This window comes from Sorex araneus, chromosome 6, assembly GCF_027595985.1.
Source record: "Sorex araneus isolate mSorAra2 chromosome 6, mSorAra2.pri, whole genome shotgun sequence".
Taxonomy (NCBI): Eukaryota; Metazoa; Chordata; class Mammalia; order Eulipotyphla; family Soricidae; genus Sorex; species Sorex araneus.
This window is the reverse complement of record NC_073307.1, coordinates 24,962,610-24,987,232: the sequence shown is the minus strand read 5'-3', so window position 1 is coordinate 24,987,232 and position 24,623 is coordinate 24,962,610. Positions and strand designations below refer to the sequence as shown.

Sequence of the window (24,623 nt, the reverse complement as noted above, 5' to 3'; positions counted from 1 at the left end):
CAGGTAAGCTTAAGAACTTTGAAATGCTTTCAGGATAATAACTTTGAGAAAGCTGCAAATTTAAACCCTTCCTTTGGGATTTTGACTTCCCATTTTCTCCCATTCAGCTGATACTCCTCCTCCTGCCTATATGCCACCAGATGATCAGATGGGTCAAGATAATTCCCAGCCCATGGATACCAGCAATAATATGATTCCTCAGATTATGCCCAGTATCTCCAGCAGAGGTAAAGAAATACCCTGTTTACTTTATTGTTTTAACTTATTGACCACTTTTTATAAACTGCTTTATTGTGGTATACTTCATAGCATAAAACTTATTCATGTCAGTTGTATGATTTAGTGATTATTTTTCAGTATCACCACAATTCATTAGAGCATTTCTGTAACTCTTAACAAAATCTCCTTTGTACCTACTTGCGGTTTTTCCCCACTTACATCCTCAGTTTCAGAGACCCTCAAAATCCACATTGTTTTTAGACCATAAATCCCTTCGTTTGTTAGATGTTAAGAAAAAGGTGCTTCATTTGCTGCATTTCTTGAAAGAATAGTGTTCTCTGTGTTTGATGATACTGAATGAACTGTATTTTCCCAAGAGCCTTACATTTCTAAAAACAGTTAAATTCCAGGCTTCCTGATAGTTTTTTAATGTCTAAGTGTTGAATAACATCTTTACTTTTTCAAGGTTTAGAATTTATACAGAAATTTTGTCATATTAATCCTGTAAGTCACAGAATTTATCTTCATTTAGAACAAAATGATTCAATATGAAGTTTTATGTTTGAATTCTCACATCTCATTTATTTTGTGACAACATTTCTAGAGAGCACATCATTTGATTAGTTTTGTGTACCTTAGAATGTAATTTGTCTGAGGCAAACAGCTGAGTGGGTTCCATTAAAAGACTTGGCAATCACATTTTTTTTTGCCTCCTAGATACATGTCTTTTTCCACCAAAATTCTTATTTCACTTGTGTTTTGTGTTTTGTCTTTTTCTGTTTGTTTGATGAAGGTGGCAAAAGGAAAATTAAAGTTAAGCTGTAGTGCCTCCAGTCAGCTGTTAATATTGTCCTATGCTTGCAGCTCAGTAAAACTTTTTCATTTTCTTTTTATCTTAACCAAAATTGTTATTTTAGTTTTGCTTATTAGCCTTTCATTCCCCTGTAAGTTTCTGCTCCTTATTTTCTTAAGTTTTCCTGACACTATTCTTTTAACTTCCTGCTCTGCATTTGTATGTGTGCTTGATTATGGGCCCTATGGGACTTCTCTTTATGGGTCAGTGCTGATTTTTTTTTTCCTTTGTTCTGCATCATCTAAATTCCATGCAGTTGAATAATAAACATTGAGTTTCAAAAGATAACCAGTTCAGGGGCCAGAATTAACCGTACAGTAGGTAGGGTGCTTGCCTTGCATGCGGGTGACCTGGGTTTGATCCCCATATAGTCACCCCATATGTTGCTCAAGCCGTCCAGGAGTGATCCCAGAGTGCTGAGCCAGGTCTATGCGCTCTATGCGCTGAGCATCTCTGGGTGTAGCCCAAACACTGCTGCCACCCGCCCCTCCTGCCCTCCCCCCCAAAAGTTAACCCATTATTTCTGTACTATTTAGCTTAACTGATAGTTAATAACTATCTGCCTACTTACATTTTTTTTTTATCTAACCTGACATTCTTGAGGAAAATTGAGAAGTTGCTGATTTTTGTGCTCAGTTTCAGTTTCAAGAAAGACATTTCTGCTGGTATTGAATGAAGCATGTCTCTGCCTTTTTGATTCTTTCACAAAAGGGAATTTGATCAGTATCTTATAGTAGGTATATATTGTTTTTTTCATAGCAATTCTGGCATTAAACATTAAAGGAGTGAGTATATATCATCTTTTACTCATAGACAGTGCTAACATAGTTGATACTTTGCACTCTTTTTTATTGCGTTAGTTTTCAAACCAGTTTTAGCCTTACAGATCGATCAGATTAGTTTGGGCAGAAAGTGCAGAGTTCCCACATGCCCTCATTTCTCGCTTACATGGCCTCCATATCAGTATATCCTGTATTACTATCTCATTTCAATTGAAATGTGTTCACCTAGTGAAGGACATCTTAGTTGATTACATGATTTGGCAATTACGAATAAAGATCCTATAAACATCTGTGTGCACATTTTTTCTTGAATTTAAGTTTTCAGTTCCTTTGTATATACCAAAGAATATACAGCAGGTAGGGCACTTGCTTTGCACGTGGCCGACCTGGATTGAGTTCCTTTCTGTCCCTCTCGGAGAACCCGGCAAGCTACCGAGACTATAGGTAGAGCCTGGCAAGCTACCTATGGCATATTTGATATGCCAAAAACAGTAACAAGTCTCACAGTGTACATTACTGCTGCCTGCTCGGGCAAATAAATGAGCAGCGGGATGACAGTGATACAGTGACACATTTTCTTGGTTTTTTGATAGGAGCAATTTTAGTTTTGTAAGAAATCACCCAACTACCGTTTTGCAGTTCCCACTAGTAATGAGAGTTCCAGTTTGTTCCACATACTCAGAAACATTTGGTGTTATCAGTGTTTAGATTTTGCCCATTTTTGTGATTTTATGTATATGTATATAGTAGTGGGCTGGAGCGATAGCACAGTGGTAGGGCATTCGCCTTTCAAGCAGCCGACCTGTGTTTGATTCCTCCACCCCTCTCAGAGAGCCCAGCAAGCTACCGAGAGTATCTTGCCTGCACGGCAGAGCCTGGCATGCTACCCGTGGCATATTGGATATGCAAAAAAACAGTAACAATAAGTGTCACAATGAGAGACGTTACTGGTGCCCGCTTGAACAAATCGATGAGCCATGGGATGACAGTGACAGTGTATAGTAGTGTTTTATTGTTATTTTGATTTATGTTTTCCCTGATGACATGGTACAGAGCATCTTTTTATGTACTTGTTAATATGTTTTCTTTCGCGAGGTCTTTGTTCATGTCAATTGATTTAGCTTTTTATTGATGTAAAAAAAATTTATCAAGTCAGTGCCTTTTTTTAAAAAAAATCACTTAACAGTGTTGTTTCATAAAATCCAGTTTGTCAGTGATTTCTTTCATGGATTTTTTTGGGCGGGGGGGTATTGGGGTCATACATATCTATGTTCAGGACTTCCTTGTGGCTCGATGCTCAGGGATTACCTCTGGTCGGCTTGGGGACCATATACAGTGCCAGGAATCGAACCTGGATCTGCTGTGTGCAAGCCAGTCACCCTACTCGCTGTTATCTCTAGTCCCTCTTTCATGGATATTGTACTTCTAGAAGTTTTAATAGTTTTAGATTCATATTTATGATCGATTCTGATATTTTTTTGTGTGTGAAGGCTATAAAATACATGTGTAGATTGATATTTTGCATCTGAATACCAGTTGTTCTTGTACCATTTATTGAAAAGACTATCTTGTCTCCATATTTTCCTGGATCCTTTGTCAAGATAAACTAATTTTATGAGAATATTTAATATATCTTGAATATTGACTCTTTGACTTTTTGTTAGTTTAGCGAAGGGCAAATATTTTCTTCCAGGTCTTGGGGAGTCTTTTTTTATTCTCATCATTGTTTTTTTTGTAGTGCAGAAGCTTCTTAATTTGATGTAATTCTATTTGTTTATTCTTGCTTCTATATGTTTGGCCAATGGCATTGAATTATTGAAGGTGCCTTTAGGTTCAGTGTCCTGAAGGATTTTTGTCTATTTTCTTCAATATAATTTGTAGGTTTAGGTCTGATACCAGGTCTTACATCCATTTTGAATTGACTTTTTTGTGTATAATGTGAGATGGTGGTCTGGGTTAATTTTTACACATATGACTGACTACTTAAAAAAATCTTCTTTCTGTGCTTGGGTTTAATTAAGTTTAGAAGCTCAAGAATCAGGACTTTCTGAGCATCCTTCATTAAACCTGCTTTCTGTCTGGTTTGTTCACAGACGTTCAGCCGGTTGCTTATGAGGAGCCCAAACATTGGTGTTCAATTGTCTACTATGAATTAAACAATCGCGTTGGGGAAGCTTTTCATGCCTCTTCTACAAGCGTGTTAGTAGATGGATTCACAGATCCCTCAAATAACAAAAGTAGATTCTGCTTGGGCTTGTTGTCGAATGTTAACCGGAATTCAACAATTGAAAATACTAGGCGACACATTGGAAAAGGTAATCTTGTCATTTCCCTACAGCCATGCGTGTGTGCGATGCTGAACACACAAAGAAACTGAAGACGTGGTCTCTGCTTGAGTCGCAGGTGTTAAAGATGCATTACCTAAGACACGTTCCTCTTACTCTGCATAGTTTTACTTCCTACTGCTTAGGATCTGAAATCACTTTATATTTTTGTTACTTTCTTAGTCTCTCAAACAGGAGTATATACTTTAGCAGTACTTCGCTTGGTCACAATGTCCTCAGTGGTTAGAATAATACCTGACTCATAATGAATAGTTCTGGCATATATGAATGACGATGAAGGATTAAACTTTCATTATAATTGTATTTGTGTAATGTTTTGGGTTGAGGTGGCTGGTAAAAATTTCCATTATCCTAAGATCAGACTAGAGGTGACCTGGGGACAATGAAGGGGAGTCATGCACACTTTCATGGTGGTGAAATACAACTTTGTACATCAATACTATAAATTTTAACACTATTATAAGCATATTACCTAAACTGTAATAAAATTTTTAAAAATTTTTCATTATCTTGGAGTAGCAGGATTACAGGTAGGAAATCCAGTTTAATGATAGGTTTTTGCTGACTTCACCATCACCCCTCCTAGCTTTCAAATTCAGGGAACAGTTGTATTTATAACTCACCCTTAAAGCCAGTTTCCACAACAAGCTAGGAACTTTGACACTACAATGAAATGTCAGAATTTCATAAAACAAGTGGTCTGAAAGGAAACCTATCCCAGATAGAGTATATTGTCTGAATCTTAAAAACTTTTTTTTTTTATCCCTTGCTGCTTTTTGTTCTTTGACTTAATGAAGTCTTAATCCAAACTAGGAACAAATGGTAAATCATTATAATTGTGATGTGATTTCCTGTTGAAGAGATCAGAAAGTTAAAAATAGGTTGCAAGTTTCTCTTTTTTGGCCCATTAGCTCTGATTTTTTTTTTTTTCAGGTAAAATGTGTCATTTTTATGCGTTTATTTTTGTACTACTATAGAATAATTTAGGAGACATCAGTAAATTTTTTCAATTTTAGAACAAGTTTTCACTTTCTCTCAGTATACATTCCGAGACCATTTTTCCCATGGGTCATTTTTATTTGTCAATATATAGAACATGTGACAGACCCAAGATTGTGAAAATTCATGAGTTATATATGAACAGTATTCGCCTTTTTTGCATTGCTAGCAGTGAGGGCTGGAGCGATAGCACAGCGGGTAGGGCGTTTGCCTTGTACGTGGCTGACCCGGGTTGATTCCTCCACCCCTCTCGAGAGCCTGGCAAGCTACCCATGGTGTATTCGATGTGCCGAAAACAGTAACAAGTCTCACAATGGAGACGTTATATGTGCCCGCTCAAGCAAATCGATGAGCAATGAGATGACAGTGATACAGTGATACAGCAGCAGTGAAAAGTTGGTTGAGTACGACTTTTATCTTCAGCTATATAATTTGAATATTTCATATTAAAACTATAGTCATTACGTATGTTTAAAATTTCCAAACACATAATGGAAAGTAAAATAAATCTTCCATTGAAAGATTCTTTCTATACCCTGAAATTGCATGTGAATTAAGGTTGTAAAAAATCTTGCTTTTCTTCCCATTGGCCAAAAAAGCTAAACAGTATTCCTTTGAAAGCGGTCATTGATTGTTGTTTCACCACTGCTCTTTCTCACAGAGATGATACGTGGTTGTTGGAAAGGGGAAAAGTCTGCACACTGAAAATCAAATGTGCCGTCAACCTGAGGCTCAAGTTTTAGGTAGTTGGTGACTGGTTTAGATTTGGCAGACATGAGGCCACCTAGTGGTAGCTTCAGCTGGAAGACTTGAAAGTTGGCTTTAGACAAGTGGGTCCTGTTTTTCAACCCTGTTTGGTCTCTGTAAGTAGCCTTGGTAACATGGCCGCTGTGATGCCCACCTCTAGGTGTTCACCTGTACTATGTCGGTGGAGAGGTCTATGCCGAGTGCCTCAGCGACAGCAGCATATTTGTACAGAGCAGGAACTGCAACTTCCATCACGGCTTTCACCCCACCACTGTCTGCAAGATTCCAAGCAGCTGCAGCCTCAAAATTTTCAACAATCAAGAGTTTGCTCAGCTTCTGGCGCAGTCTGTCAACCATGGGTTTGAGGCAGTGTATGAGCTCACCAAAATGTGTACCATTCGAATGAGCTTTGTCAAGGTGAGTGGGCTGGAACTAGCTTAATTTGAGTGACCACGGGTATGTATAATAACTGCATGTGTTATAAAATTTTAAATCCTGTTAGTTAAATGCAAGATGGTAGTGACTGTGGCCTGATTTAATGGGGTTTTAATATGTAGTTTTCCGTATTGGGCATTGAACCCGGGGCCTGGTACATGGTGGATGTACCAGGTGCTCTGCCACCGAGCAACATCCCTGATCTAGAAAACTTTTGGTTTTGGAACTGCTTTTAAGGGCCTAGGAAGTTCAGTGGGCTAGAACACAAGTATTGTGTGTCCTGGCCCCCACATTTGAGCCTTCCCTTTAGCACTGAACTGTCCAAATACTGAATTGTCAGGCCTGCATGCTGACAGTCCTCAGGACTATTGCCAGGAAAGGCCCCTGGCCTCCCGCCCTCAAGCACCACTTGGGGGATATTAAAAATGGCAAAACTTTAAGTTCTTTAGCAGAATGTAGCTCTTTAAGTTTAATTATTATTAGATCCTGGTATAGTGGTGGCAAGAGCTCTCTAGAATACTAAACTTACTATTTTAATTGTATCTAAGCTCTGTTATTAAGGATTTGCAAAGTTCAGAGAACTTTTATCAGCATTCCGGAGGTGACTCATGGCAAAATTTGCAAAGAGTTCTCGTGATATAGTGAAGCAACTTTTACTCTCTCTGATCCTTAAGAACTTAGCCAAAGAAAGGCAACTTTTATATGCTATGTGAGGAGGCTTTTTGTTTGTATTTTAGGCATTCAGTCTTACCATTTTGTGTTTCCCTGCAATTCTCTTGTAAGCATAGATTAATCTGTAGCCCAAAGGTATTTCCCTTCTAAAGAAATATGGCTTTTGCCTAGTTAACACACAAATAGAAGCACATGCTACATTGCACAGCTTAATTTTCCAGGGCACAACTGCTATAAGCAGTGCTGTTTTGGGGGTTTTTTTTTGTCTGTTAGGATGAAGAGTTCATTTCAAGTTATATGTCACTGTCACTGTCATCCCATTGCTCATTGATTTGTTCAAGCGGGCACCAGTAATGTCTCTCATTGAGAGACTTACTGTTACTGTTTTTGGCATATCCAATACGTACGGGTAGCTTGCCAGGCTCTGCCGCTCGGGCTCCATACTCTTGGTAGCTTGCCGGGCTCTCTGAGAGGGGTGGAGGAATCGAACACAGGTCGGCCGCGTGAAAGGCGAACACCCTACTGCTGTGCTATCGCTCCAGCCCAAGTTATATGTATCCTGTTAATTTTTCATCTCAAGGATAACTGATTACCATTTTAATTACACTTGTATGTATTAATTACATTTATTGTTCCTTATCTAATATTTAAAAGGCCAACAACCCCAATGCATGAATACTCAAAACTTTTTCCTGAAAAAATCTTATATAAATTTATATGAGGCTACTGTTTGCTTTTGACTTACTCCATTAAGTGAGAATAAATCTTACTGTGGGAATGTTAATCTTTTGATTATGAGATACTGTACTATGTTGACTTTGTCTGATTGAAAAAGAATGTGACATAGCGCCAAGGATTTTTACTTAGGGAATTATACATAATTTAAAAATTAATATATAGTTTAATAATGCAGCTGTTATTACTTTCAGCTCTGTGGTGAATGCTAAGTTTGGTTTGATGATTTAAATGCTTTTTCATTATTTTTTTTGTTGTGTTAGAATTGGTGTAGACTGACAGTCTAAAGAGGGCTGTGTTTTGATTTCTGTTCATCTTCTTAGGGCTGGGGAGCGGAATACCACCGTCAGGATGTTACTAGCACCCCGTGTTGGATTGAGATTCATCTTCATGGCCCTCTTCAGTGGCTGGATAAAGTCCTCACTCAGATGGGCTCCCCTCTGAACCCCATATCTTCTGTGTCATAGTGCAGAAGTGTTCTTTTCAATTACGTTATTAGTGGACTTGTTTTAATTTTAGGGAAACTTTCAGTACAGATACTGTGAGCATATTTGGAAAACAGATATTACAGCTTATTTTTTTTTCTACATAATTGTGACCAATACATTTGTATTTTGTGATGAATCTACATTTATTTGTATTTGTGTTCATGTGATTAACTCTCAAAAGTGTTGTGAGAATACAGAGTAGGTATTGTGCCCCAGTTCCGAAGTTTGACATCAGTTTTAAACTGGAACATACTTTTGCCCTGTTGTCCCCAGCAGTTCTTTGTTGTTGCTGATTTTTTTTAAAATAAGCATCATATGATGAAAAATTCTAATCATGTAAGAGGATATTCAATTGAAAGTAATTACCTCTACTCTTGACCTTTTAGAATCTGTACTTAAGCCAGTTTCTTTGTCCCACCAACTTAAAAAAAGTATAATTCATTATTTTGTGAAAGTATACAGTAGGGGCTTAAGAGAAACTCTAAAACTTTATTTGAAGGAACACTATGCACTGCTCTAACAAGTAGTGTTCAGAAATGCAAAATCATAAAATGTACATTTAATACAGTTAAATGTTTGTCAGTGTATTGTGACTTCACTCAACATATCTTTTGTAAAACATTTCCTTTGTCCTTAAAAAAAGTAATGATTGCAAACAAATCTCCAGTAGATGACATTTATTCAGAAACTCTCAGATGTACTACTACTTTATAGCTAGTGACAGTGCATGCACAGCCCCCCCCCCTTTTTTTTTTGGCTATGTTTGCTGCTTATGGCTAACATTGCAAGAACTCTAATTTTGACATGCATTACTCTTTCATTTTGCACTTTGATAGATGACAGTTTTTTAGTATAATCTTTTGTGAAACACTCAAACGACTTGGACTTAGATGCTCATCTTTATTTTCTTGGGTACCTTTTTTATTAAGAAACACTGTAATCTATAGCTAATTTGTAGGAAGTTACTCTTTTTCTAACTTTTATTTCAACCTAGTTTATAAGACTGTTATTCTACTGCTCCAATTTAAGGTGCCTTTTAAATTCCCTACCATTTTACGAATGTTATTAATGTTGGGAAGTCATGTACTTAATTAAACCCACTGCTCATACCTCGTATTGGTTGTAAACCATAGGAGACTCTCCAGTCTGGTCTGGTCATGGGACTGAGGCGCGTGATGTGATCCTTGGTAACTACCAGCAGTGGTGTTTGGAACAGATGATTTTAAAATAAGTTCACATATCTAAGAGGGCAGACCACTCTCTTGGTTACCTGGCATGTTCTCATTTTTTCTGTAGCACCTGTGTGGATGCTTTCCTCTCAGAAAATCCTTACAGAAAAAACCATGAAAATTCTAAAATACCCATTTAATCACTGGTGGTTAAAGGTTTTATTTAAAAACTTTAACCCCTTTTTCTGGGAGCAGTCAGATACTTTGGACATGAAAACAAAGAAATGACTTCAGGAAAAAAAAAACAACAACCTGATTTGACTATCAGAAGAAGCTTATTTTCTTGTGCCTCCTGAAAGTACATAATGTGTTCTATTTAAGTGTTGTTTGATTTGACTTTCTATTTTGCCCTTCTGACTTTATGAGGAATAACATGCATTTTATTTTTTTGAGGAAAGAAGAATACTGCCCTTTTATTTCCTGTGATGTTATTTATTGCTTTTACAAAGTGCAGCCAGTGGATGGTTTTAGTCCTTTCAGATGAAGTGCCATATATGTTTCAGCTCACAGTTAATAACTGGGTAAAAGGACATATTCTGATAGGCATCTAAGCCTTAGGATTTATGTGAATGCATTTTCATACTTCCAGAATTATCAGCCACAGAAAGATTATTTGCTTAGTGATAGACTTGATCTGTTTTTATCATTCTTTTTGCCTAACAGGCTCATGACTTCAATGGGCTTGCACTGGTGGAAACTATTGTTTCATTGATGCTTTCAACTGACTTCATTAAAAATTATTTCCATTTGGGCCAAGATTCTGTCAAGACCTTTGGAGTTGAGCAGGGTTTCACTTGCAGGGCCTTCTTTGTGTTTTCTCTTAAAAGTTTGATCTCACTGAATGACAATAGTAAAACTGTTAGCTCATAAGAGTTTCATGGAGAAGTATGAACATGTTATATTTCTTAGATGTTACTAACTCCAACCTCTTGAGCTTCAATTGAAAACTTTAATCAGTCAAATTTTTTCATAATTTCTAAGGATGCCCAGTATTCATGGAGGGGAAATAAAAATTGCTAACAGGCTTTTTTCAAAAATATTAAAACCCTCATCAACATAAAGAAAGTACTTCTGAAAAATCATTCCAGAAAATTAGTTTTGTGTTTTTATCTAATATTTAGCATGGTCTATAGTTCATAAATCAAATTTATGAAAACACTACTGACATAATCACATTTAATAATATATATTAATGTGTACCACCTAAAAAGACAGAGTTTGGGAATAATGAAATTGCAACCAGTTTGGTAAGTGCAGGAAGAGGAATCTTTCTCAGTAATGAATTAAAGCTATAAAAAGATCTCAACTGTAGAAAAATGGAATTTACATAAATGGGATTTATGTAATAGAGTATTATGCTATGGTTGATATTGTTTGGCTAAGGAATGTAAATTAGTAGGCATGCTACTGATGTACCTACCCTAACATTTTTCTTCAGAGAAATTTCAAGGAAGGCATCAATTCAAGAGGCCCGATACTATTCATGATGATATAAATTGTTTTTTACATTTATTGTTGATATCTGAATAAATTGTAATTGAATGGGTTTCTAAAATGAACTTCACAGTGAGATTTCTAGATAGTTCAATAAGCTGCATGTAATACAGAGAAGATGTAGCTGTTTTATACTTGCTATAACATTTGAGAGCAAGATAATCTCTTAGAATGTAAAATGATCTTTGCATATTCAGATGCATTTTCAAGAAAACTGGGGTCATATTACAAAATATTTGATATTAACCCAAGGGCACCTCTGAGAAACTCCTTTGTAACAGTGTTGTTATGTTGAAGAGAAAGTTTATGCCAAAAACTGAAACCCTGACAGTAAAAGAGAAACTCTGTGATACAAAGTACCTGTTAAAGTGCTAAACCTCTACTAGAGAGAAGTCTAATTTGTAGAGCCATTTTCTCCTTACTTTTCCTAGTTATTTGCTTAATATTACTTTGTATCACTATCATTTTTCCATCTTTGATATATTCCTCTCTACTTCCTGGAGAAGGAAGGATCTTTTGATAACTGTTGAATGCAGCTTCCAATGATGACTTTACATTTTGGGTTAACTTTGTCTTACTAGTAAACTCGTCTAATCCCTCTCACTTGTCCTTACTTTACATATCAGGTAGGTAATCAAGGGTCTTTCAAGCTTGGTGGTTTTAGCAGTGTTTGGAGGGGAATTTTCCTAAGTATTGGTTTATGGGTGGTCCCCTCGGATGTTCACTAGGGCAGCTTTTTTATTGGGGGGTTGGGATGAGTCACGGGTTTGATGCTGGCTCTTCCCACGGCATGAGCATTTATACGTGTGGGAGTCTGGGGAGGTTTTCTCGCAGACATGCAAGTATAGAAAGTGAGAATTCAAAGGACTTCTTTTGTAGAACCAATTCTACCTGCTGGGCAGAAAGTTGGACAGTTGTTTGAAATTCACTGGATTGCTGTTTAGTGTCTCCCAATTAACAGTATTTATCAAGTCTGTGTTAGATTATTCATAATATAAACTTTAACTTTCTAAAGTACAACTATATTATAACTGACATGTTACCCTAAAATGGGGCTGCTTTACAAAAACCAGTGAGAAGGCGTGTATTCGTTTTTTTTTTTTTATTATTACTAAAGAGCTTATGCTATAGTATTTGTTGGCAACAGTTGCTATCAGACAAGTGGCAGATTGCTTTTGAAAAGTTCCAGCTCAGGAGCAGGTTTATTCTGCTACTCATAGCAGAATGGAATTGTGTGGTTCTTGTCCAGATAATCCAGCTCTTAAAATTCCTGAAATAATCAGAAACGGTTATCTTTTAACGACTTAATATGAACATGTTGGGGTGTGTGTGTGTGTGTTTGTGTGTGTGTGTGTGTGTGTTTGTGTTTAAAGTTCAGAATTTTATGTACAGGTAGATACTGTTTCCTCATTAGTATTAGGTAGTGCCTTAATCCTAGCTGATATTAGTTATAACAAAACTCCAGTGAGGCCAAACAAGTCCTTTTGTAAAAGAAGAAAATTTTTTTAGGATTTGATTTTTCTTTTCTAATACTGCTGGAGATGATGTTGCTTTGAGTTTTTCAGGGAATAATTTAAACCTTAGGGACTCTTAAAGATTATAATCTGGCAACTGATTTTCTTCGTAACCTACTTGGTTAGTCTCATTTTGAAAATGACTCAATTTAAAATTTGATAGCAGTACAATCATGAAAACTGGATGTTTGTATTTACCTACCCGTGTTCTCTTAAAAGGGTGTTTCAAATTCAAGATGATCCCAACCAAACCAGTGGCTGCACGGTAGGCCTGCTTGTTTGTAGTAGTTCTGCTTCTGTTTATGTTGTAGAAAATAAATTTCTAGCCACATGCCTCGATTCTGTTACTTTTTTTTACCTATAAGATGTATTAGGTTTTACTATTATGCTTGTCAAAGCCATAATAACTCTTGAGAATTTTTGTTTTTGCATATGTTTGCTAATACTTTATTTTAATAAACCTTGAAACCTACTTAATGTGTCATTTGTTTTTGTACTGTTGTGACTTGATAAGTCTCATTGCATTATGAAGGGAGGAGAGCATCAGCCGCTGTGAACCTGTAGGGTCGAAGGTGTTTGTGTACCAGTGGAAGAAAATAAATAGTCCATGATTCTATGTCTTGGGACTCGGGATGAGATTGGTTTAGAATGAGCAATCATGTCCCATTCAGATAGGAGAGTTGATATGTTTTTTTCTGTCTAGTTTTGCTTAGAGAAAGTGTTTGGACCTGGACTTGGGGTGTTGGGGCAGGGCTAGAGTCTGACCTCTCCTTTCCCATCTCTTGGCCCTGGCCTCACTGCGGCTGTGACTGGGTGATGGGAGGTGGACAGAATGCCATGGAGGCAGTCAGCCTACATCAGCCCTGGAACTCGGTGTCCTTAGTGCTGGTCCCTTAGGTTTTCCTGGTCTGGAAAGTAAATGTCTACATATTTAGGGGAAAATTAAATGAAGGATTGTACCTAAAGTACTCAGGACCACCTGATACAAAAGAGCTACTGGATTCCACTACACCATTGTTGCTTCTGCATAACTATCACACCTTCCATTTTCACTCCAAAATTGGCTTGTAATGTTTTTAAAAAGAGTTACTTAATGATAAACATTTAAACATAATGGTAAGCTCCTTTAAATATGTGTTTTATATATATATATAATATATTTGATATATGTCTTAGTATTTGATATATATCCAGACAAGTGGTGGAAAATGATCTTTTTAGAAGTGGGGGCTGTGGCTCAAGTATTAGAGCACAAGTCTGTCATGTGAGAGACCAGGGTTTGCTCCCTGGCACCGAGTGGCACTCGAGCACCCTGGGTGTGGCATCATTGCAAGGAGTATGCCTGGATCCCTCCCCAACCCCGCCCCTCATAATCATCAGGTATGGTCCCAAATCCTCTTGTAATTATGATCACATTTCTTCTAGTTTGACATGGAGGACTTTTTTCTGACGCTGTTTATCCTTTGTAGGTCAACTCTTGGATTGTCCATTTTGTGAATTAGCTTCATTTTTACTTCAAAGTAACTTGTTATAAAGACACAACATTGTTTTATTTTTATATCTTCCCCAGGTGTGTGCTTATCACTGTATGATAGAAACAACAAATGTAAGCTAATTAGGAGAGGATGGTGTGTATCCATGGGCCACCCCTCCCACAGAGAAGTAGAAAAACTAAAGATTTTAGCTCAAAATAATAAATGTAAAAACCCTTATTATTCTCTTTGGAGGAAAGCCTTCATCAAAAGAATCCATTTCAGCAAACCTGTACCTTCTTGGGCCCTTTAAGTTCAAATAAAAGGCAGTGAAGTATTTAATGACTTCATTGGCTATTATAGAAGTACATCTTACAAAACATGTTTGTTCTAGCAAAAGATTTTAGTGAACATTTAGAGGTGTTGTCTTCTCTTAGATTTAAGATAATTAGTTTCCAAATTGCTATGGCCAAAAACAGCAGGTGCTGAAGGGATCAATTGTGACATCCTCTTTAGTTCTCACCCAAAAAGCGATGCTAACACTTTCAACAGCACAGTGGCGTTTGATGCACTTCGTATTTTATAAATACAAGGAGGCTGTCAGCAGGCTGGGACAAGTTTATGAGAAAGTACTTATTTAGCACTGTAGTACAAACTGTTCACAGAGGAGGAAGAATTTTTTAAAGTTTCTTCCATTGAACATTTTCAGTATTGCAGATTTTGGGGCGGGCGGTGTAATTTGTAAACCTATCTTTCATTGGCTTTTGTCAAAAGTCAATCTGTTCGGTTGATGCAAATCACTTTAGGAGTTGTTGGCAACCTGCTTACCTGTCTCCACCGTGCAGCGTGTTGGATGGCGGGTCTGAGGAGTATCCAGGCGACAGTGGAGTCTGGCTTCAGCAGGTGGGTGTGCATGTAATTTCCGTGAGATGTTTCCTCTGGAAAACAGCTATGGATGTTTTCCAGAGTTTGATGTTTGATCCTCTCATACTTTGTCCTCAAAGACCACTTATCCTTATTTCCACCCAGTGAAAACCTCACCTGTTATTTCTTTTTGAATCAGAGCTTTTCAGCCTTTTTCCACCCCTGGCTTAAATACTACTTTTGTATAAGACCAGTTCTGAAAATTTTAATGATACTGAAAAATACATACACAAAATCCCAAACCATCAATGAACCACTAAACATTTAGGCTTGTACCCATCTAACCTATTCTGGTAGTTGCTGTACATCCTTTCTTTGACAAAAATTTGGCTGATAGCATGGCTTCTCTTTCTCTAAATGCTCTTGAAGAAATTGGTTCTAAAATGTTTCTTGAATTCTGTATACCCGAGGGAGTGCCCTGTCTTAACTTGCTCTTATTTTGTTGAAAGGCAGGCCTTTCCAAAATGTAAGACATCATACCAGCAATGTATGATTTTAATGAGGGAGTCGAAGTGACAAGTAAAATCTACTGGGATTAATTTGGGAATGCTTTCAGAAAGAAGGAAGGGAAGACCTGGCACATAAGGAAAAAGGCATGCTCATTCCTCAGAGTCGTCAGCACCGTCCAACTATGTTATTTTCTTCACTCTGCTCAGACGGTGGCAGTTTGTGGCCAGGAATGTTCTGTAGGGGCACTAGGACCCCCTCAGTTCCTGATGGAGCATCACACTCAAGTTCACTGAATGAAATAACTGTGTCAGGGGCGATTTTGCTTAATGCTGGAATTTACCTCTTCAACTCTTAGGGAACAATAAAATTCTTGGATGGATGCTAATTCAAGACTATTGCATCTTTGTATAACATGCCTTTGAGGAAAAGAAAGAGAGAAACTCAACGAGTCCAGCAGAACACTTAATAGTCTTTAAATTTCCATTGCTGGCTCTGTGCCTCACAGTTATCAAGATTCTGGAATGGTGGCTAGAGAACCCACACAATTAACAAGTCATATTGGGGTCTTAACCCAGCAACTTGACATTGTTATATTTTCTCTGAGAAAGTGGAAAGGGCACAGTTTCCTTGATGCATTTGACAGGCAAAAATAACCTCAAAAGGTATGCTTTTTATTCCGTAGCTTCCAGGGGTGGACAATAACCTGCATTTGGATTCTGGTGCCCTGATTTAGCTCCTAGAAAGTCATTCCCAACTGTTGTGAATAAGAGATGTGCCTCTGAACACAGTTACGGGGACACTGCAAATAATACCCTGGAGAGAGGGAACATAGTGACCCATATTTCTACTTCTGGAAAAAGATTAATTTTCCTGAGGAGTGTATAATTGGAGGGAGAGAAAACAGAGGATTGAAGGGTTATGTCACCATTAGGTAAGATTAATAAATAGTAAATATTCCATGATTGCCTTTTCTTTACATAAACTTTTGTTAAGTTTACAGAGTAACTTAGGCCCAGTTGTGAGCCCTGGAAGGTAAAAGGCTAGCTGTAAGCCACAGACCAGGCGTCGATAAAAAGACTGCAGAGCTGATCTTCCTATGAAAACAGCCCCTGTTCTCCCCACGTGGGAGATATCAGTGTCCTGCTGCATACTGCATTTTCCAGACTGAGTCTATCTGGCCAATAGGATAGAGCAGAGGCCTTGCACCATTTTAAGTCCTTCCTTTTTCCAATGGTTAGAATGCAGATATGATGGCAGGAACTTCGTCGAAGTGGCCATGGAAGCCAGGGTCTGAGGATGACAAGCTTCTGCCACCCTAGAAGGTTACGTGAGGGAGGAACTTGGCGGCGAGGGTTCTTTGTAATAACTGTCCAGTCTTGCCTGCTTCATACTTCCCTATGCTTTTGCTCAGTTTCCTCAAAGCTTTCCTGCAAGCTGATTGCCAACTCGGTTTCCCGCAAACTGCAGAGCAGAGCTGTCAGTGGGAGCTGGAGTGGGGCTGGAGTGATAGCACACAGTGGGAGCGCCTCCTTCTACCCTCATGGGGAGTGAATAAAGACAGCTGGGTGTTTCTGGTCACTAACTCCAGTTGTGGTTCCTTTTTGTTGGAAAAGGAGCAGGACTGTAGTGAAGGACATTTTTAAAATTGCTCTGGGTGCACTGGAGAGATAGTACAGCTTGCCTGGGAGTAAACCTGGCACCTCTGGTGTGTGTCCCCTCACTTCCGCCTCCCCCCCACCTCCAACAAAACATAATCTCCAGAATATATATATATATATATATATACATATATATATATATATACACACATATATATATATATATATATTTTTCTTTTTGGGTCACACCTGGAGATGCACAGGGGTTACTCCTGGCTCTGTACTCAGGAATTACTCCTTGCGGTGCTTAGGGGACCATATGGGATGCTGGGATTCGAACCCGGGTCAGCCGCGTGCAAGGCAAACGCCCTACCTGCTGTGCTATCACTCCAGCCCCGCTCCAGAATATTTTGTCCTGGTCCTGAAGTTGGATTATTTACTCAACTACTATCTGAGGGTCTCAATGGGATGACAGACTGAGGATAAACTGGGGAAAAAAATCTCTTGCCCTCCGGATCTTCATTTGGGTTTCAGGGAGAGGCAAAGCAAGTGGAATTTGCAGACAGCCAGGAATTAGTTCTAAGGAGAAAAGGTACAGCAGGAGTGGGAGCACTGGAATAGGGGGGAAGGCAGTTGGCATTTTCTATTCTGAAACTACGGAGAAGGAAGGCTTTGATCAAAGTCCCAAAGAGGTGAGGAAGCTGGAGTGTGGTGACTTAGCTGTCTCTTAGTTAATATAACTCAGAAGGCATAGGCGTGATATTCTAAGATGCTCATTTTCCCTGCCTGGGGCAGGAGGGGGAGGGGGGTGGGAAGAGTTAATTCCAGCACAAACAGTTTAAAGTCCAAAGTTTTACATTGCAAGTTCTTTAATCCCTGCTGGAGATACATTGATATCTGAGCTGTGACACAGATAAAGATAGGAAGTGTCAGTTGCTAACCACTGTGGATTATCACCTGCAGGCGACTGGCCATTTTAAGGACAAATCAATCAGCAGAGTTCAACTCAATATTGCAGTCTGAAATAACACAAGTTAATTTTAAGGCAGAAAATCAAAGGTAAAAAGCCCTGACGATGTATTCATAGGCCAGCTCTGACTTTTCTGCTTTTTCATTCCACAAATACTCATCTATTCGTGCTTGTCAGAATTCAAGGCAGGGAGTGAAGCAGCTGGCCCTGCCCTCATGTAACTTTCTTATCACCAGGGGAAGAGACATCCCAGCCTTCATGAATCCATTTGTTTCTTGTTACTTAAGAGTGATAAGGGAGCCGATTTGGGATATGAGAGAGGCTGAATGATCTCTGAAAATTCATGCAGGTCATATGTGGGGAAGAGAGGTCCGAATGCTGAGTCTGGGATGGCATAAGGTGCCATGTATCTGCAGCAGAGGCTGCAGCTGAGGGAAAGAATTTAGGACACTCAGGGACTACAGCTTGACGTCAGAGATGGGTAGGGTTGGGTGGTGCTAAGTCTTAGAGGTCAACGTCAAGGTCTTGGTTTTTTGTGGTAGTTATTATTTTTAGTATTTCTGTGTTTTTTTACTGGAAAGATAATCTCTGAATCTGCTATTCGCGGGGGAGGGGTGGGCCACACTTATCAGTGCTGGCGGCTTTGTATTCAGGAATCATTCTTGGTGGTGCTCGGAGGCCCAAATGCAGTGCTGAGGATTGAACTGGGGTGAACTGCTTGCTGGGCAAGCGCCTTACCCTCTGTACTATCTCTGCAGTCCCAAGGGCTTTTTATTTATTTATTTTGGAGAGCCTGGCAGGCTACTGGGAGTATCCTGCCCGCACGGCAGAGCCTGGCAAGCTACCCGTGGTGTATTCGATATGCCAAAAACAGTAACAAGTCTCACAATGGAGACGTTTCTGGTGCCTGCTCGAGCAAATCAATGAGCAATGGGATGACAGTGATAGTGATTTTGCTTTGGGGCCACACCCAGAGATGCTCAGGGGTTACTCCTGACACTGTACTCAGGAATCACTCCTGGCAGTGCTCAGGGGACTGTACAGGATGCTGGGGATTTGAGCCTGGGTTGGCAGCATGCAAGGCAAGCACCTTACCCGGTGTACTATCTCTAGCCCCCTCAGGTCTTGGAGTGTCAGAGAGGTTAGAGACAATATATGGGTGTTGGGGTGATGATGGTGGGCATGGAGGGGACAAGATGGAGTCTCTCTAAGAGGATGGGGAAGTTCGGGGTGGGGGATGATCATTGTGTGTTTTACATGCTGGTGCACGTTACCAAGATGGAGAAGGCTGGAGGAAGGGTTCACGAATCACGAAATCCTGTTAATCACCGATTTCTTGGGTGGGCTCAGTAACCTCTCATTTCGTCCTTTCCCTGAGATCTTAGAAGTCTATCTGGACTGGGCCCTCCTAAAGATGTAGCACTGGGGGCTCTTTCAGTCAGGGTCAGGGGAATGAGATCCAGCTTGTTACTGGATTTAGCATATGAATACACCATGGGAAGCTTGCAAGGCTGTCCCATGTAGGCAGGAAACTCTCAGAAGATTGCCAGTTTCTCCCAGAGGGAGAAGTAGTAGGCTACAAGATATCGCTTCTGGGAGCTTGCTTTTAAGTCTCTTGAAAGGAGAAAGGGTTAACTTATATAAAAAGATTATGCTTTGTTTTACTATTTATTTTGCAGAGAAAGGGGTCGAAGCCTGTGAGGTATGTGCTTGTCTGGCTGAGCCACGTCTCTGGCCCTGATAATGAGTCTAAGATGCTCTTTGAAATCCTCAAAGGGAGGTGTTGAATGCACTGGAGATCTGGGGAGTCACGTGGAAAACAGCTGGAGCCCAGGGGGTAGAAAGACCTAGGCAGAGCTGCTGGGGTGTGGTGGGCCCTCCCAGGGAGAGCAATCTTGGATGGTGCTGCCGCCACCACATCTAGAATAACCCCTGGTTCCTGACGCGAGCTCACATTCAGAGCACTTGCTGCTTTGCTCCCCTGAGCCGAACAGTTCACCTACAGTGTCTCATGCAGTGTGGAATCCTATGCGGCACGTACCGTTATTGTGTCCATAGGCTAGTGGAAGAGACGAGCTCTCAGAAATGCAGACACCTGACGGAGGTAGGGTATGCAGTGTCAAGACCAGGCTACCCGCTTCCGGATTCAGGTTCTTCATCATGCTCTGCTGCTTCTCCCTGTTTCCTGACATCTGCAGCCCATTCCCTAGCTTCCACCCCACCCACTCATCATAAGGTCTTTTCAACCCTCTTACCTAAGGCTGGTGGCTGATTATGGCAGAGGTGCTCAAACAACTATGTCACGGGTTCTATTCTGATTTTTATCCTGCCATGCCAAGGGGTAGCTCCAAAGCATCATGGGACTGATGGGACAGCAAAGTGCAGAAGGATGTATGCACAGACATCTGCCTTGCTCCTACATCCAGCTAGATGTCTACCTAACCCTCTGGCATTATATCACTAGAGGCTGCAACTCAGTCATGACCTTGGACCTTTCCAGTGAAGTCCAGTGTAAAATTGGACCCATTCATTACTGCAGTGCTGGTCCACACTAGCCTAGAGGAGGGAACAGACAGTGCTGGCAGCAGTAAACTCTCGTCTTCGTTTTCCCTAGTGAGGAAACTGTGTGGCTCCTAAATACCAACTCGATTGTACAGGCCGAGTTTCCTGGCAATTCTTCCAGGACTATTTGTTCCATAAAAGGGGTCTTTGGGGGCCAGACCAATAGTACAGCGGGTAGGGCGTTTGCCTTGCACGCGGATGACTTGGGTTCGATCCCTGGCGTCCCATATGGTCCCCCAAGCACCGCCAGGAGTAATTCCTGAGTGCAGAGCTAGGAGTAACCCTGTGCATTCTGGGTGTGACCCAAAAAGCAAAAAAAAAAACGGGGGGGGGGAGTCTTTGACTGCTAAGGCCATTGCAACCCTGTCAAGCTATCAGATCCTTTCCGGATTGTCCCTATTAGCATGTTTTACTTTAACCCCTTGATGCCTTGGATCAGCATTTTATCTGGCATTCGCTGTTTGCAGTCTCAGAACTTCTGGGGACCTCTAGGCTATTCATACACCCATTTCTCCTCTGCTAGGACCTGCCCTTGCATTGCCCGGTGGACACAGAAGACAGGCCTAGTGAGAGCAGCTCCTGTTGGTGGCCCTGCGGGTCTGCTGCTGGGCGCCACTGATTCTGGACTGAGGCTGGGGTAGAAGACAGCTGATACCTGCATACTGGCCTGCTGCGCTGAGAGCCAGGTGAGGCGGTGCTGATGCCCATTGCACAGGCCCACCCTGGTGGAGTGCGGAGCACGTGAGCTGCAGAGCAGGGACTAAAGCCCGGCAGGAGGCAGCTCTCCTGCTTCTGAGCCTTCAGCTCTGTCCGGGAGGAGGGAAACTCTGCCTCTACATTCATCCTCTAAAACAACCCCCAGATCAGAGCTGAGAAGGTGCCCCCCCACGCCCCACCCTGACCACTGCCACCATCAGCAATGTGGGATCTCATTCAGCCAGCCCGGGGCCCCACATTTCCTCCCAGTCGTCTCAGCAGTCACGGTTTGCACAGACTGCCTGGCTTACCCACAGCTCCGTTCCCTAAGTCCCAGCTGAGTGTTCCAGGAGGTTATCTAAGCACGGGCCCCATTAAGGCTTGGTTTTTCTTAGCTCTCCTGACCCAGGTGAGCCTGTCTGCTGCTGCTTTGTGGGATGGAGGCCATTTGGGAATCTTGGGCACTGGCCGAGGAGCTCTAAAGGGAAACTGGACTCTAGCAAGTCCTTCCTCCTCCCCTCCCCCCAAACACACAGACCAGTTTTCAGAGTTTGAAAGCCCCTATGAAACTGCGTCTATGCATTTTTCTAAGGGCAAGAGCCTTTAGCATTTTTCAGATTCTCAAAACTTCTGTGGGTGTCAGATCCTTTCAACTATGAACTACTGGATTAGCTGATCTCTCCAGCCATCACCCTCCCCCCTTCACCTTAGTTTGCAGAGTCAGAAGACTGGAGCTATTAATAGCCACACAGAGGAAACTCCCTAACTTTGAAAATGGTTAAGGCTGTCACAGCTCTCTCTTCCCTCTCTGCGGACTGACTTGATCCATCTGTCCATTTCTTTTCCCACCGGATTTCTGGAGCTGGCACCCTGCCCGCTTTGGAAAGAAGGCTGAGCAACCGCTCCCCTCACCTGGCCCTCGGCAGCGTCCTTTCTTTCACCTGGTGGATCTCTGGGGGTTCAGGGCTGCTGGGAGCGCAAAGGGAGAGCGCCAGGTGGAAGCAACCATGGCAGGGAAGGATGGGCTCCCAGGAGCCCTGGCGCTGGGAATGTATTCTGCAGATGAAGCAGTTCCTCCCGGAGCGATAACTGTCCAACCCCGGGTGGTGGGAGGGAGGCACGCTGGGGGACGGAAACACTGTCCTTCACACTAACCTGGGACCCCGCGGCGGCGGGAGAGGATGGCCGGGGCCTCCGCCGGCTCTGTCAGCGCGGCCCCGTTTCCCCCCTTTTCCACCGAGAGCGGCGCAACCAAAGACCAGAGCGTTCTCAGCGCCGGGGCTAATCAGCTTAATTGGGTTTATTGCAGAATTGCTGGACGCGGATCCCCGACCACAGGTGCTGCGGGTGAAGGAGGCCTGCTCCCCTCAACCCACCCCACCCCCCGCCTCCCGCTCCTGCGTATCGCAGAGTACCCGGGGTCCTCCTGCAAATAACTGCGTCCCCTCACTTCTCCGGGGGTGCGCGCTCCCCGAGGCCCATCATTCCAAAGTCTTACTGAGTTCAGGCTCGGGTCCGAGGGGATGTGCTTGGCGCCACGTATGGGGCAGGCGGCAGAAGCCCGGGAAGGCGGCGCAGGGCCGGACGGTGGCGACCGCCCGCTCGCGGCCGGTTCCGTGGCTCGTCCCGCCGGCGCCTTCCCCGGGCGAAGCAAAGAAGTCGGGCGGCGGGAAAGACTGCTGCGTCGGGGCTCGCGCCTTCTCTCAGCGAGGCACCCCGCTGTCCCTGGGGAGGAAGGCTCGCGAGGGGCGCAGAACCTTGGTCCTCCACGCGCGGTCACTAGAACGGAGACCCCCAGATGCGCCTCCGCGCGCCCCCCCCCCCCCCACGCCCTCTACGCCCAGGCTGCAGCTGGGAGTGGGGAAAGGGGGGTCAGCCGGGCTCAGGGCGCCGGCGGCGATTCCGGGGCGCAGCTCTGGCCGCCCGGGTACCCCCCCTCCCTCCCCGGGCCGCTACACGGGTCGCATCTTCCAGGGCGCGCGGGCGTCGCGCAGCGAGCGATCGTGGGGCAGCGCGGCGAAGGCCGAGTGGCGCAGCTGGCATCCGATGAAGAGGACGACGAGCGCCACGGAGAGCAACAGCAGGAAGAAGAGCAGCAGGTAGGTGGGCAGGTCGGGCTTGGTGGCCGCGCCGTCCCGCATGCCGCGCGCCGTGGCCAGTTCCAGCGGCAGCGCGCCCTCCGCCTTGACCGTGGCCGCCAGGGCCAGAGCGCCGCCGCCGCCCGCCGCCTCGGGGCCGCCCGTGGCGTTGAACACGTCGCCGTACATGGCCCGGGCGCCTCACTGGGCCCCGCGCCGCCCCGCGCCGCGCCGAGCCTCCATGGCACCCCCGACTCGCCGCCTTCGGGCCGGCCGGGGTCCCCGGCGTCTCCGCCTGCCGCTGCCCTCCCCTTCACGGAGCTGGACGGGACGCCCCCGCCGCTCACTGTCACCGACCCGGCTCGCTTCTGCTCAGACACCCGGCGCCCCAGAGGCTGCAGTGGCGGCCGGAGGTGACCGGTGCGGGCGGCCCCGGTGGACGCGTCCTCCCGCGCCGCCTGGTCTTGGAGCAACCGTGCCGCTCGGAGTCGCCCGCAGCGCGCCCCGTCCCCTCTCGCGGTGGCCGCGGCGCTCCCGTCTGAGCCCCAGACAGCTGGGGGGCCCCCGCGGGGAGCCGGGGCGGGGCTGGCGGCGGCCCCCTGGAGCGGCGGCGAGCCAATGAGGACGCGGGAGGATGCAGCTGCGCCCGCCCCGGCCGGCCCCGCGCGCGCACGGACAGGGGGGACGAGGGACTTAGAGGCAAAGCCCGCAGGCGCACAGACCCGCAGCGAAGCGGGCACGAACTAGAGGAACCGCGCAAAGCGAGCCCGGGGTGGCTGCAACCGACTCGCCCAGGCGCCCAGGCCGAGGGTTAGGCGTGGGGTGGGGGTTGGAGGGCTGAGCTGGGCCCCCTGGTTGCTGAGGGACCCAGACAAGGCAGAGGTGCTTCCGGCCAAAGGGTGCTGGTGTCAAGGCTAAGTTCCTATCCCGTACCTAGGTTGATCCTGGGCTTCCCTCTCTAGCCTGAACCCACTTGCTCAAAAGCCCCTGCCCGTTCTTGGGGTGCAGAAGGCAAGAGGAGCGTTCCCGGTGGTGATCTTGTGACAAAGGGGAGCCTTGAGCAGGACTGGGGGGACCCTCCCCTAGCCAAGACTCCAAGCTCTTCACTGCTCTGAGGATCTTTGCATTCCCTCAGGTTACAATGGACAGAGGGTGAGGTAGCCTTCCTGGGCCAGGGGACTGTAGGCTGGGCAGGACTCAGCAGTGATCCTGTCAACCCCCCCCCCCCCCATACACACACACCACCACCACCACCACCACTGGGCAGGGAGAGGGGATGCTTCCCAGTGTGTCTAAGGGCATCAGACCTGAGCCTTTGGGCTGGCTCCGTATCCCACTCCCCACTTTCTGGAAGAGGCAGC

The 24,623-nt window shown here is 43.6% G+C and overlaps 2 protein-coding genes across 2 annotated transcripts in view; one reads left to right on the top strand and one right to left on the bottom strand.

Annotated features, from left to right (window-relative positions):
* The window catches only part of SMAD5 (SMAD family member 5), a 49,776-nt gene extending 36,791 nt beyond the window's left edge, over nt 1-12,985 (top strand). The window contains exons 4-7 of the mRNA XM_055142697.1: nt 108-227; nt 3,948-4,169; nt 6,106-6,362; nt 8,111-12,985. Coding sequence (XP_054998672.1) covers nt 108-227; nt 3,948-4,169; nt 6,106-6,362; nt 8,111-8,254 — 743 coding nt within the window. The 3' untranslated portion in view covers nt 8,255-12,985. The remainder of the gene's footprint in view (nt 1-107; nt 228-3,947; nt 4,170-6,105; nt 6,363-8,110) is intronic.
* Nucleotides 12,986-22,555: 9,570 nt separating this feature from the next.
* Nucleotides 22,556-23,856, bottom strand: SMIM32 (small integral membrane protein 32). Its single transcript, XM_055142426.1, has one exon. The coding sequence runs from the start codon at nt 23,449-23,451 to the stop codon at nt 23,137-23,139; it is 315 nt and encodes a 104-aa protein (XP_054998401.1). The 5' UTR covers nt 23,452-23,856; the 3' UTR covers nt 22,556-23,136.
* Nucleotides 23,857-24,623: the final 767 nt, after the last annotated feature.